The sequence below is a fragment of the Rhynchophorus ferrugineus genome, unplaced genomic scaffold (assembly GCF_030347505.1).
Source record: "Rhynchophorus ferrugineus isolate W39M unplaced genomic scaffold, kcgeb_rfMv2 rfM1, whole genome shotgun sequence".
NCBI lineage: Eukaryota > Metazoa > Arthropoda > Insecta > Coleoptera > Curculionidae > Rhynchophorus > Rhynchophorus ferrugineus.
In genome coordinates, this window is record NW_027472580.1 from 43,143,816 (window position 1) to 43,159,106 (window position 15,291).

The 15,291-nt window shown below is 32.0% G+C and overlaps 1 protein-coding gene across 1 annotated transcript in view; it reads right to left on the reverse strand.

Annotated features, from left to right (window-relative positions):
• Positions 1–2,654: 2,654 nt before the first annotated feature.
• LOC143206789 (follistatin-related protein 5) overlaps positions 2,655–15,291 on the reverse strand; it is a 293,592-nt gene continuing 280,955 nt past the window's right edge. The window contains exons 13-19 of the mRNA XM_076419521.1: positions 11,116–11,237; positions 10,696–10,944; positions 9,783–9,890; positions 9,570–9,723; positions 6,365–6,565; positions 5,045–5,191; positions 2,655–3,855 (exon numbers count right to left, since the gene is read on the reverse strand). Of these exons, the coding sequence (XP_076275636.1) occupies positions 3,632–3,855; positions 5,045–5,191; positions 6,365–6,565; positions 9,570–9,723; positions 9,783–9,890; positions 10,696–10,944; positions 11,116–11,237 (1,205 nt within the window). The 3' untranslated portion in view covers positions 2,655–3,631. The remainder of the gene's footprint in view (positions 3,856–5,044; positions 5,192–6,364; positions 6,566–9,569; positions 9,724–9,782; positions 9,891–10,695; positions 10,945–11,115; positions 11,238–15,291) is intronic.

Sequence of the window (15,291 nt, forward strand, 5' to 3'; positions counted from 1 at the left end):
TGAGTTCCTGCACATGAAATGTAACAACAGCAAGCACTACAGAATGCAATTAAGGGATTCCGTAGACTCAAGGCTTCTGTCATTTAGGGACGAGCAGCATTCCACTACGATCCGAAAATAGACCATGGTACGTAAGTCTAGTTCAAATAGGGAAATGATAATGGTTGGTCAATATTGAAATGAATTAAGTTACTGCGGTGATTGATGTTCTCTGTTATGTTGTGCCAATGGAAAAGTATAATTGCCACAGTTGGTCCCACTACCAGATGTTCACTAGTTTCTGGCATGGAAAATGATATTAACCGCTTCTTGCCCAACATTCAAAAATATAATAGTAACTTTAGTCTGCATTTAGTCACCTTACACCTTGAACTGTGATGCATATGCCGGGAATCCACGGACTAGGTTTTTTTTAAAGCTTCAGTGTTTATTATTTGTAATAATTTAGTGCTAGTGGTCATTGAGCACCTTCAATCCACCTTTTGTGACCTTAGAGCTTAAGCTGCGATACTTTTGCTTGAACTCCACTTAACTACACCAAGAAACGCTTCGAGTAACTGCGGAACGATTACCAATCCAACGTCAACCTGTCTTCTTTTCTTGATCCCCGGAATCTTAGCAACTGCGCCAGTTATATGTGAAAGGGTATTAAGAAAAAAACTATTATTTTGCTTAAAACTTGATTTATTCAAGGAAAGAAGACGTGACTGCTTGAATACCGATACAAAGCGACACTGAGGGTCAAAACAGACCAACCCGTCTCACTCGTTTACCATTGAAGAAGTAAAAAAATATAGATGGCCGGATCGATCGTAAAGATAAAATAATCAATGAACAAGAATATGTTAAAATACAGAGATACAATTTGTTTATAATAACAAATGGCTAAAACAGAACACGAATGTGCATGGATAAAATAATAAATTGGATACTTGGAATACTTGGATACAATATTATGTGTTGATAGCAGAGACCTTTTGAAATGACGTACTTGGCCTGGTCTTGAGATTAACCATTTTATTTTCCATGATTTCAATGTGGCTGGTGATCTAGACAAGGAAAACATTTCCATTTAGTGTGATAATTGTAGTTACATTGCATGATTTTGCATGTTCTCTTTGTGTAAGAGCCATGTTAAAATTCTCTGTAATGTACGTCTTATTATTTGATCTATGTCTTGCAATAGATGTTGAATATATGGTCATTCATCAATCTCACCTAGATAAATAAACTTCAGATGGTGTGGAATGTTTTTTTGTGCAAACTTTGAATGCTCAATTCTATCGAGGAACTGTCAATGCCAAAGTCTTAAAATTTGTGAAACCCTTTTTCATTAAATTTCACTTAGCTTATTCTGAACACAAATGTATAAAACTATTCCCAATGTGTTGTTCTTGTGTTGTATTATAAATTTACCTTAAATGTACCTTAAAAGGTAAAATTAAAAAGGACAAAGTTTAAGTTAAAAGTTTTTATTATATTTCTGGCAAGATGGCGATACTGTGTCAAAGAACAATTTTGGTTAGACATCGATCCAATCACGAATTCCTGTTCGCACTTCTTCAACATTTTGAAACAGTGTGCCGGTCAAAGCTTTCTGTACCGTTGTATTATCTTGCAACGTGTTGCAGTTGTTATGCATTTATTTTGGGTTTGTTGTTTGCTATTACTGTTTTTTTTTGCAACATTGCGTTCTCAACTAAAAAGGCTAGATAGTAATGGGAGTCCTCCATTTTGATTCTAATGATAGTTAAGCTTTAGAAATCAGTTAAGACCACTTTCTCAACTGATTTACGACGTCAGTATTAGTTATTTTTTTGATGCCAAAACAATATTGAAAAATAATTACGTGTAAACCAGTGCAATAAAAGAATTAATTTTCATAACTGAAACTTATTTAAAATCAACTTATTTGGACTTAATTGGAAAGTAATTTTTATTAATAGGTGCTTCCATTTATTTTGATCAGCGAACTTATACACATTTATTGGTGAAAACACGAAATATTAATATAAAGATATGTTAAACAACCTAACTTAAATGTTAAATTTGATGCTTCTGATATTTATCTACATAAAATAACAGCTTTCATTTAGTATTATTGAGTGATCTAGTGTATACGCACGATAATCATGGAAAGCTCAATCTTCAAAGTGCAAAAAGTTATGGGTTAGCTCAGAAGAGTCTTGCTGTGCAGATGGCGGGAGCAGCAAAGTGTACTGGATTATGAGCTGCTAAAACTGAACGATTCCGACGCCAATTGACGACTCATCCTCCTGTAAAACGACTCTTGGATGCATTTTACAAGAGTATTTGAGGATTGAAGTGCGTAAATTGATCGATGATTGATCGCTGTGAAAGTATATACCGTATCGTTCTTTTGATACGGTATCTTCATATTACCAGAGAGGTGGGAAAAAGTCGTAGAAAATGATGGAAACTATTGTGATTTTAATATAAAGTACAAATGTGTATCAATAAATGCCTTTTTAAAGTGAAAAAAATCATCAGAATACTTGCAAGTGTCTAATACTAAAATTGTATTTTTATTCCCATTTCTAGAAATTCCCTTTTCATTCTCAGTGTCTCAAATTACCTAGGGTGTATTAAGATGAGCTGACCATTGTGGCAAGCAATAATAAAATAAGACAATATAGCATACAAATTATATTTCTTCCAATCAAAATAATGTAATAAGAATCAATGTCTTACAATTTTAAACAGGAAACAGTGGAACTGCTTTGTACATTTATAAGTTTTTTATCTATATCTAAACTTAGACAACAAGAAATCTAACAAAAAAATACAGAATAGTTTTTAAGTTAATGTCGAAAACAAGTTAATGATATTGAGTGATAATGGCTATGACCAAAAATTCATTCACATTAATGCTTTATTATTATATTTGCAGCAATTATTTTGCTATTTATATATCAACTAGCAATAGAGTATTGAATTCTTTAGGTATGTTGGTAAGATCCAGTTCGGTAACATCTAGATCGATAGGCTACTGTATACAAGATGTTTTTGATTGTTTTAATATCAAAAACACAAACTGTTTGTTGGACATTCGGAAAGTAAGACCTTCAGGCTATTTATAGTCTAGCATCATATTTCAGAATTGTATATATTGTTAGGTGTACTTTTATTTGGTTTGTAAAATAGATGAAGCGTCTTACTTAACGTTATATTTTATATTATTGGATAAATTCTATACAATATTTGAAAGATCCCCTACATAAAAACTTGTATTTAAAAATACTCGCAAGATTTGTTTGTTCTTTCAAGTCAAATTCCAACGAAATTATTATATAAACACTACCATTTCCTTACTTTAACAATATTATTGATCTATGTACAAGAAGTTTATAGCAGTTTAAACATCCAAGCATTGTTACTGCTAGTGAAATCAATTTAATTACATTAATGATAATCATATTATTAGTATAGTTAATACCCGCATAAGCTATATGGCGAACGAACCCAAGAAAATGCGACCATTCGATTCCAGTTATTATAAAATAGGTTTATTGTTTTGTTCTGGATTCAAGTGGTGGATGGACTTGGTAGAAAGCAAAATCTGGACCAGGTGGTGGGATACATTCGGCGTACTATTGACGTTCCTATATTTCTAGTGATACTTTTGGGTGATCCACACAATATGTGACGGTTTGGCTACGGCACTTATTTCACAATTAACTGTTCGAGAGTGACCGTTGATGACAAAGAGGGCGTGGTCGCTGGGCGTGGCCAGGAACGTGCCGAATTTGCCCGCGGTCGTGACTGGTCGTGCTGGATTCTTCCATTGGGATAACGGTGATGCTATTCCTACTCCAGTGATGATTTCAACTTTTCCTATAAAAGAAAATGAGAAAATTTATACGTGTAATTTCCTGTAATTAAAGCGACGTGTATGTATTGCTCAGTTTACGTGCCAAGTCTTGTAGATTATATTTCAGTGTATTATATGCTGATCAGTGAAATGTGATCTCTCAAAGTTCGAAAGAGGATAAATGGTTGGTCTTTGGTTAGCGGATCTTTAGTCTGTGACAAAAACAATTTAATCGTTTTACGAGTGACACTATTCTCGGTAATTTTAGCATACACAAAATATGGTAAAACATAATCGGCGAAGAAGGAGTGGATGAAAGCCAAACTTAATTAACAGAGACCGAGTAAAATTTAAAAAAAGATTGTGGCAAAATAACATAAAACTACCACGGCAAAAGTGACAGCAGAACTCAACACTTGCTTGAGTAATCATGTTTTGGCAAAAATAGTACGGCGGGAATTCCACAAAGTTAACATTCATGGAAGGTCTGCGATTGTGAAACCCTTTATAACGGAAGCCAACGCTAAGACTGCGAAAGAAGTGGTGCGACGATTATAAAACCTGTACACTTGATGACTGAAAGAATGTAGTATTAAGGTTGATGTATGAAGAACCCAAAAAGAAATCTACGATCCGAACTGCCTGGTTCCTACAGTCTAGAATGAGGAGGTTCCGTTGTGACATTCAGTTAGTCCTCTCGCTCACATCACTGACAGGATTACTGCGAATGAATATTTCGATAACCTCAATGATGAAGTTCTTATTATGACTAACATATTATTATCAAACACTGCTATATTCCAAGGTGATAATGCATCCGAAATCATAGCCAAAAAGCTTTAGTCTTAGTTTGAGAACCATCAGAATATTATCCCTGTTATAAGATATGCCTGGCTAGCACAATCGCCAGACTTCAACAAAACTGAAGCGTCATAGGGAGCTTTAGAGCAGAATGAGGAGTAGATTGCCATCACCAACATCATTTCCCAACACGTTCCGTTGGAAATTAAACGCTCTACGAATTTATTCTGCAAAAAATTGTAATTGTTTTAAAACCTAATGATCAACACCTTATTAATAAATAAATATTGTGTATACGATTACAATATGTGTTCATTTTATTTTATCCATCTCCTGTATATGGTTAAAACAAATGTTGTACATGGCAGTAAATTCATGACAGAAAAATATTCTTGGCACTACTACACTTACCGGTATTCAAATTTACAAATAGTAAATCTTCTTTATTTTGACTGCTTGCATACAAATCGTAACTATGGGTTGTTTGGCTAGGATAGAAAGTTATATCCGATATATTTAGAGTTGTTTTTACGTCAAAAGAAAATTCAAGTCCGTGGGCTAAAAATTAAAAAAAATCAGTATGATACGTATATATTAGGTGCTTGCATGATTTTTGATAATTTTTATTTTAAAAGGGAATTCTGAGAAGGCATAATATTAAACTGATAATAAAAATATTTTCCATAATTTGTATAGCTTTTCGATCCATTTTTCCACTTCTTTGGTATATTGAAACCGTGTTTTAAAAAATATCCATATATCGATATTTTTTTTTAAATATAGATATCTAATTTTTATAAACCGTTTATATCAGTACTTAATTTTAAAGGTTTAGTGTATTTTGGTACTTAATTTTACAGGTTCAGTAATTTTTTTGTACTTAATTATACGGGTTCATTAAAAATATCAGTATATTTTGCGAAAAAATATCGATGTTTTTTTTTCTCCGATATATCGATATTTTTTAAAATATCAATATATCGAAATATCGATATGATTCTTGGTAGCCAACACCCCTACTGCCAAGTAATATAATACCGATCTGGAACGAGTGGTAATTAGAAAGCTTCATGCCTGATGATTTCGCTGGGTGAGGTAGTACTTCCTCAGAATTTATGCAAGACTTTATGGCTATAAATATTTCGTTTTCTGTCCACTTTTCATCGTAACTTACGCTACTGAAACACTTTATTTTTTGCCTTGCCTTTATTTTTTATTTTATGAAATGGTTCAAAACGGCATTTTTAGTAAATCCGTGTGGTAGACATTTTTTTTTCTTTTCGATCTTTCATCAAAGATAAGCTGAAAAGTAAGTTTGAAATTTTTTTGAAACTTTGAGCTTTGTTTTCGTTCTACAATTAATTGTTTTCGATTTTTTTGTCCTCTAAGCTTTCTGTTTACAATTTACATGAAAATTACCACTTTTAGGGTTATTAGGAGGGAAGGAGCAGCATCATTATAAGTTTCTAAAAGAGTCTGAGGAACTTCGGCAGCAGATTTATTCAGATGAAACAACAAAAGTAATAAATTTAGAAAATGTAAATTTGAGATGCAAATTGGAAAACGGAATTGGTTATTTCATGTAGAAGAATGTTCAAATCATCGAATTTAATAGTTAGGTTACTTTGGCTAATAACAATTTGATAATTCGCTACTAAATAGATATCGTTGGTCGTTGACATGCAGGCACCTAATAATGTATAATATGAACTATTGTGTTCTATTATTTACCTTTGATTTCTTGTACTATAAGTGTGGCACCGCCCCCAGTTCGATCAAAGGTTACTAATTTACGCGAATCTGGAGATATATACGGTTTTCCAAAGAGTGTAGGAGCAGTTGAAATTACAGCATCGGTAAGATAATCCATTATGAGCTGTCCAGTTGGTTTATTAGTTATAGGTTCACGGCATTCCATAAATACAAAGCCGTCTAAAAAACAATACATTTTCTTTAAATATAATAAACGCTAAATTAAAATGTCAACACGTGTTACAGAGTACAAATAAAAAAGCGAGATTGATATTGCCACTATAGTTAAGCAATCAGTAAAAAGTCAGTAATGTCGTTTGCTTATATTCTTTACTTATAGCGTAGCAATAATAAATTCAGTAAGTCAGTTGCGCTGAGTACGTTGCCACTAAACCGACATAAAATATTATATAATTGGTTAAGCTATTAAGCTTAAATTTAAGAAAATATATATTTTAGGCAATACGTTGAATGTTTTCCCTTGAATTTTAGTTTTATTATAGGTTCACGATAATGAATGATTCACGTTTTTTATTATTCGAACCAGTCTAATATTCAGGATAGCTATACTTTTAATGTATTGCCTGAAAATTATATAAAAAAAAATACAATTTAAAATTAAAATGCAGGCATAGTACGCATAGAAAAACATATCACCTTCCATTGGAATGGTGTACTATGGATACAATTAATATACTTAAGTAGTGTTGGCAACTATCGACTGCTTAGTAATTAACTACTTTTTACTGTCGACTGTTTCAGTCGCTATTTTTGGTTCGATTGATTTTACTACTTTTTACCGGTGACTGTTTCAGTCGACTGTTTTCAGTCGCTATTTTCGGTCCGATTGATTTTGTTACTATTTACTATCGACTGTTTCAGTCGTGTACTTTTAGTTACTATTTTTGGTTCTCAGCATTTAGATGGATTTAGAGACATTTGGAAGATGGCGGAAATTATAATGATCCCAAAACCTGGGAAGTCAGCAAACGAAATAAAAGCCTATAGACCTACATCACTGCTACCAATAATATCTAAGGTTTTTGAAAAACTCCTGTTGAAAAGAATAAAACCAATCATAGAGAGAAAAAACCTAATATCAACACACCAATTTGGGTTTATTAAAAAGCACTCAACAATTGACTAGGTCCACAGATCAACAGATGTTATTGAAAAAGCCTACGAAAGTAAGAAAGTATGTTCAGATATATTTTTAGATGTAGCACAAACTTTCGATAAGGTTTGGCATGAAGGCCTTATTAATAAACTACAGAAAATGATACCAAAACAACACACCGAATATTAAAATCATACATTACAACCAGAATGTTTAGAGTCAAACAAGGAGAAGCTTACTCTACAATAAAAGAAGCTAAAGCAGGTGTACTACAAGGAAGTGTACTGGGACCAATGCTTTATCTACTCTACACTTGTGATATACCACAAACGGAAAATATTACGACGGCTACATTTGTTGATGATACTGCGATTATAGCTGTCTGAGACAATAGTGAAGAAGCCTCACGAAAATTACAACAGGCAAGTAACAATATAAATAATTGGACACAAGCTTGGAAAGTAAGAATTAATGAAAGTAAATCTGTACATGTGTAGTTCATCTATAAACAGACCGTACAAGCACCCATAACATTAAATAGTACTCTCATTCCATGTAGCAACAACGCTAAATATCTCGGAATGAATCTCGATGCAAAACTTCGCTGGAAGGGACATATAAAGAAGGAAAGAAAAGAACTGGAATAGAAACATAGGAAAATGTACTGGCTAATTGGTAGAAAATCACAATTATCAGTACATAATAAAAATTGTTATTATATAAGCATATACTGAATACCTATATGGACATACGGAGTTCAATTATGGGGATGTTCTGCAAAGAGTAACGTAAATAAAATACAAATTTTTCAGAACAAAGTCCCGAGAGGTATTGTGGGTGCACCCAAATACTATACATCGAGACCTTCAGATATCCACAGTCAGTCAAAAAATCAAGAGAATTGCAAGGGGGCACGAGGAAGGACTCCATTCTCACACGAATATTGAAATATTGTAACTATTGGATACCACCAGAACAGGACACAAACTCAAAAGAATCAAACCATCTGATCTTGTGTAGTGTTGTATAGTGAGGTGCATATATTAAAATATACAGCAGTGACATGTATAAACATTATTTCACTAGAGACTGAGATAGGGCCGATGGGTCTTCCTAGTTATATACCTAGATTTAAGTTATTATAAAGACAAATTGTAGGTTAGACGGAAACGACTAGTAACAATATATTAATTAAATAATAAAAAAAATTTGGTTCTACTAGTTTCATTTAACTGATTTCTAACGTTCTGGCTCTGTCGTCCTAACCGCGACAAAACTTGACCAAAATGTACCCAATTTATGCTTACATAGATTTATATGTAATATATATATATATATATATATATATATATATATATATATATATATATATATATATATATATATATAGTTTTATGAGTTTTTGGTAGTTTGCTATTAAATAACAATATATTTTATGTTAATAGAGCAGCATTTTCGAACGATATTTTTCAAGATTGTTAACGTAATAGGGTAAAAAGATTAAAATTGTGAATGATAAATAGTAAAATAATTTTGACTGGTTTTATGGCAATAATAGGTAATATTTCGATTACTCTCTATTTTTGTTAAAAAATATTTCCGTTCAATAATAAATAAAGCATTTACGTGATTAGGTATATGGTTAATTTTTATTTAGTGTTTATAGTTATTGTAGTTTTTAGGTCATAATTTATGCAGGAAAGGGTTCGTACATCTTCGTCTGACATCACCAATTGAAAAAAACAGTCGAACCGTGCATTTGACTAAAAATAGTAATTACTATTTTTAGTCGCTAGTTTTTTGACTATCGACTGTTTGGACTGTTTTCAGTTGATTGTTCCCAACGCTATACTTAAGCATGTAACAAACCGGGATGTACATGTATGGAGACTAAGGAAGAATATGACAACTGATGATCAGTTTGCGTCATATTAAGAAATATTAATTCAAAAATCATCTTCGCTATTTTTAAGATTATAAACAAAATTCTATAAGTTTAAATAATTATAATTAAATAATTTTAAATAATAAAATATTAATAATAATTTCACACTGAATGAAGCTTACATAGTGCCGAAAATTGTATTTCTTCCGGAACACAGTTGTACGGTGTTAGATCGACCGATCTTGTATATCTTAGGTTTTCCAAATCCAGTTTGTAGAGACCTCGTTGATTGGTATGAGTTACGTAGCCATATTTGAAACTGTAATGCGATATTTCCTGTAAATATAAAAAAATAATTAGAAGGCACTGGATTGAATATTTTGATAAATAAATACTTCGAAAGATGAAGGTAAGAATAAACCAGTGACCATATCAAATTGACCATCGATGGGTTCGGGATGGACAGTGTGGTGTTTGCGCTTTTGACCAGCATCTCGAATAACCTAGAATATGAAAGATACAAAATAATTATATAACTTTAAATTGTATATAACATATATTTATTAAAACTATGAACACATTTGTTTTTTTTTTCTAGTAGAACAGGTATATTATTTGTGTTGAGAAACCAAGTAACAGGTGTGTCGGTAATTCCTTTCCGTTCTTTTCGCAAAAGACACATAATTTATAATGGATAGTTAAATTTATGTATTTAAATTATTGGCCATTCAACATTATTGTCGCATTGTCATGCTGTAAAATCATCATCAATCAAGTATATGACCGTGAATATTTTTCGATCAATACATAGTTCAAATTGATTATTTGTTATCAGTAGTGATCAATATTAGCTGTTTTTCCAGATATCAACAGTTCATAATATATGGTAACAAACTAATCTTGCTCCAAGGTAGTAGAAAAGTAGTAAGAAAAAGTAGTAGAGTAAAAATACATATATATCAAATAATAACAATACATACCTATGGTTAGTGAAATCTGTTAAAATAGCCCGAGAGCAATTACCGATACAGCTAGTATGTTGTATTGTTTGATTATTGTGTTCACAAATCAGGGTTAAGTTGGACTTAAACAATAAATTGGGAGCACTATTAATTTTATAATATCAAGTTCATGATATTCAGTATCAACTATGTAACTTTTAGGTTTTTACTAAAATTCAAGAATTGCTGTGTCATTAAGAACTACTCATTAAATACTTCACTGGATACTGATAAATAATAAAATCAATTCAGGGCAAAGCGTCAAAATATTTAATATTTGATAGGCTTCTTGCAGTAACCCACTTACCTGTACTGTCTTAATGCCAGCGTCAGTTTTATTTCTCCAGCTCAGTAGCCATAACTGATCCAAATGTACAACCTTTTCCAAATCTACAGGTACTTTATCAGTACCAACCACATCCACTACAGCCATTTGTATAGTTGAAACCACCAAAATTCGATCCAGATTTGGCTGAGATGCGTAAATGTACCTGTTTAATATAGAGACGGCTCTTCCCCAACTACAGTGGACTCCTGGACCACCGCATACATAATCCTGTAATAAATGAAATATTTATTATTATCTTGAAATGTTTGATCAACAATAGAAACTATACACATTTTGCTGTGGCTTATAAAATAAAATCGTTGATGATATCCAATATTTGAACGTTAATTCAATTACAATATATATTATAAGAATGCAATAAATAAATATATAACATACCTGTGTCCCAGGTATTATATCAGTTCCAAGAATATGATGGTGCAATCTGCAAGTTGTTGGCTCATAAACCGATATACCAGTATCGTGGAATGCAAAGAAACGATGTTCTTCATTTGTTGTGCCTGTATCAAAAATATAATATTCATATAAACTTAATATCAAAACTGTGTTTGTTTGTTGTTTTATCATAACTAATTACGATAGCTTATTTTTAAATCTTCTTAAATAGTACAATATGTCTAGAATATTCTTTCGGAAGTTCTGTTCATCAGACAGTCCGCCTGGCGCGTCGCAGACTTAGAACAGCTGCTTAGCTATTGCCTTAGTAGTGGGTAATTTTGGATGATCATAGTCGGCATTCGGTAACCTTCGGCAGTTTCCGCTTAATTTTGCGACGTTGCCATTTACAAGCAATCGAGATGTAGAATCCACTGATCTACGGCAGCCATTTTTGTTTTGACTTTGGCACTGGTAGGTTTTAGTACAGCTTATTTGTTTATACCTCGTATCCAATATTATTATATTATATTTACTATTATATCATATTTATAATCATATTACATACTTTTACATTAAGGCATTATTGTATTGTAAGGTTAAGAATTTTGTTGTTTATAATTTATTTATTCTTGTACTATTCATATCTTGATTATAAATAGTAGACAATAATGGACCAATCAATGATTTGCAAATATTGTCAATAAAACTCTTTATACAATTTTAATGACGTATGTGGAAAATCCATCTAGCTGCGAATCTATAAAATTTTTATTTAACTTTGCAAATTGGATTCAATTCAATATCAAATTCATTATACTTTAGGCATAATTGACTCTACGGAAGTAAAAGTTTAGGTAAAAATTACTCGATGTCCTTTGCGTAGGTATACCATCAAAATGATAGTTTTTTGATCATATAGAGTCATTCCATAACATTAAAAGTGAACAAGAAACGTTGAAGTTTGACTTGCTTGAAGATTTTAAAGTGTGGAAAGATGATATTGAAAGAATAACTAAATTCTCAATTATTAAGATTTCAATTAGGAATTTATAAGATTATCAAAGATTGGGAGGTATTAAAAAATCTAGGGAAGTATTAGAATACATTAGCATTGTCCAGCCGGTATAAAACTGACACCAACAGGAACGGAATGTAGGAAAAAAATGGTTTGGATAAGTAAATGTATTAAAATCAGATAGAAATATGATTGCAGTAGCTAAAATTCAAATTAATGCTATATTAGATGAAATCTGAGATAATTTAGGTAGTGGAAATGCAGAAAGATTATTAGAAATTGTTTGAATTCCATAGGTACAAGTGTTGTGTTAGAGCATGCGTAAATGAGGATAGATAGGGAGATGATTTCATTTTGTTGAACATGATTGTGTACCATTCAGAATTCAGAGTTCCACGCTGCTCTAATGACATGGTTGCAACATGTCCAATTATTACGAAGAAACAGGCGATCATTTGGTTGGAAGTTCCAATTCAGAGTCATATAGAGTCTAAGAGCACTTAGTATTACGGAGGATCAAAATATAAATATCAACCCTCGAACCCTACCATTCTGTTAATTTTAAGGAAGATCTGCAAAATATCTTTTGTTTGTTTCAATGTTTTCAAATTGTTTTTAACAAAATATTTTTTTAAAAGGAAATTTTGTGTTCTTTGTTCGCATGACATATTCCCGTGGAAATGAAATATTTAAAAAAACTTTTTAAAATAAAATATGTACATAATATTCGTTGTATAACTAAATAAAAATAAACAAAAACCTTATTTAATCTATTACGCGTACTAGTAATTAAATTCCATTACATAAACATAATTTAGCTTAATACCTAAATAAACCAATTTAGCTAATTATTATTTAATTACAAAATTATTTTAACAACTACCAACTGATCAGTTTGAAGTCGGCGCCGAGACCAAGCAATAGAAAAATAATAATATAATTTTGTGGCATATACACGAAATTAAATTACAAGTAACAAATTAGATTTGTTTTGTGTTAAAAATCTAAGTTTGATTATTATTTTTTACTTTTTAGTGAGTTCCTTATTTATTTTTTGAAGTCGGTTTATTTTTTTAAAATCCTTTACTCTCTTTTTAACGTTAGTTATTTACCCAATCAATTACATAGTTATTTTATTAAGTATTACAATGGGTAGGCCAAGTAAAGGTGCAGCCGGTATGAGGAAAAAGATGAATAAAGAAACAATTATTGAAAATAAAGAACGATTAGAGGTGATTTGATAAATGTTCTAACCAAACTAGAATAACAGAAAGTTGTTGCCCTCGCGAGAATCGAACCCGTGACCTCCGCGTATAGGCTGAAACCTCTAACCACTACACCATAGGGACGGTTACCTGCAATACCTCTACGGCTTCTCATATGATATGGTTAGTGCTTAAAAAGCAAACTGAACGGCTTTTGCACGGAATGACTTTGGTAAGCAAACCCTCAAAAACTCCTGAAGGATATAGCGGTTCAGTCCTTGCTTTCATCGCCAGAATACCTAAATAACTTCAAAGTAGACAATTAGTTGTCTGTACGTCCCTATAATATTTAAAGAAATATCCTCTAACTTCTAACTCTTGAGGAGTTGTGTCTTTCGTCACATCAGCTCAGCAATAACATTATACACAAATATCTGATTATTTCAGAAAAAGAAATATTTGAATTCATTGTGCATGCCTTTGAAATTTGAGGGATTCCACCATCAGATCCAGACTTAGTTCCAATGGGACTAGCTCGGAAGTGCACTCTTTCGAATAAAAATATAATTTTGATAAGACGGTCCACAATTGACGGAGAAATGGCTGAACACACATACAAAAAAAATACGGTCGGACCTCCTCCTTTTTTGAAGTCGGTTAATGATGCCGCACTAAATTTTTTCTACTGTCAACGAATTACTGCGAACTTATTAAACAATCCATTAATAAAACGTTTTTGCATTGATCACTGTTGTTCCATAATCTCTTTGAATAAAAAAGTTATATACGATGAATTATCTGACATTTCATATTATATTTTGTACTAAAAGTTATCGGGTCGATTTACGTTATTTAATCCATTTTAGCCCCCATGTAGAAGAAGTGTTTAAAACATCGCCTGCAAACTTTTTATCTCGCCATCGGAGGTCAACGTCATATTAACAACCGGAGGAAGTTCCGTCGAACTTTTTTTATCGCCTATCTTTTTAATTCGATACTGCAGACCTTTGAGCCGTTCAAACCCCGAAAACTAATTTAACAATTTTAATTTCGGATTAATTGAATTTTCTGAAGTTGCTCGTTCCCGGCTTCCTTTTCCTTCGGCTCTACATAAAATTTAAATTTTTATTTACTTACTGCCAGTCACTTCTCATCGATCAAGAAGAAACACGATCTTTCGAAGCAATTAACTCCAAGTTAAATATATAGTCTATATGGATTTATTTGATCATTTTAGGTCATATTAATGGGTTACATTTAAAATTTTTTTTTTTTCTTAATAAAATTGTCTCTGTAAATTAATATCATACAGAAATGTACAAATTCATGAAAATTGAATTAAAAATGGGTCGCTCGACATTGGTTTTTTAGTATTCTTTATTTTTTTCGCAAATTGAAGAAACCCACTGATGAGACTTATGAAAAATATAATTGTCGTAATTTATAATCATATTGGTAACATCTTCCGAGGTCTACAAATGTTAGTTTAATAATTAGAATTATGTTCAGGAATTTAATTGAGAAGCTTTAGCGTATCTGGTCTTTGGTTGTCATTTGATGAGACACATATTTCAACAAATTCAGAGACGTAGATTACAATGGTTTAGACATGTGTGTCGATTGAAAAGTGAACGAATTCCTTACAGATTTCTGAAGCGAAATCGGATGGATACTTTTGGATGTAAGATATGTGGAAGCCAGCGGCTCCGAAAAAGACATAGAATAAAATCTGAGAAAGCAATCTGAATTTTTATTTTTTTATTTTTCTATATTCTAAAGTCTCCTTTTTATCAACGAGGGTTTATCTGGACTGGACCTACAGTTTAACGTGGGATCCGAACCACGGCCCTCAGCATTATTAGACAATTAGTAGAGTACCTTCTAAGTTGGTCACCCAGAAGGCATCTGGTCTTACCCAGCCTGGTTACTGGGATCATTTTCCTTGTCGGCTTTTGC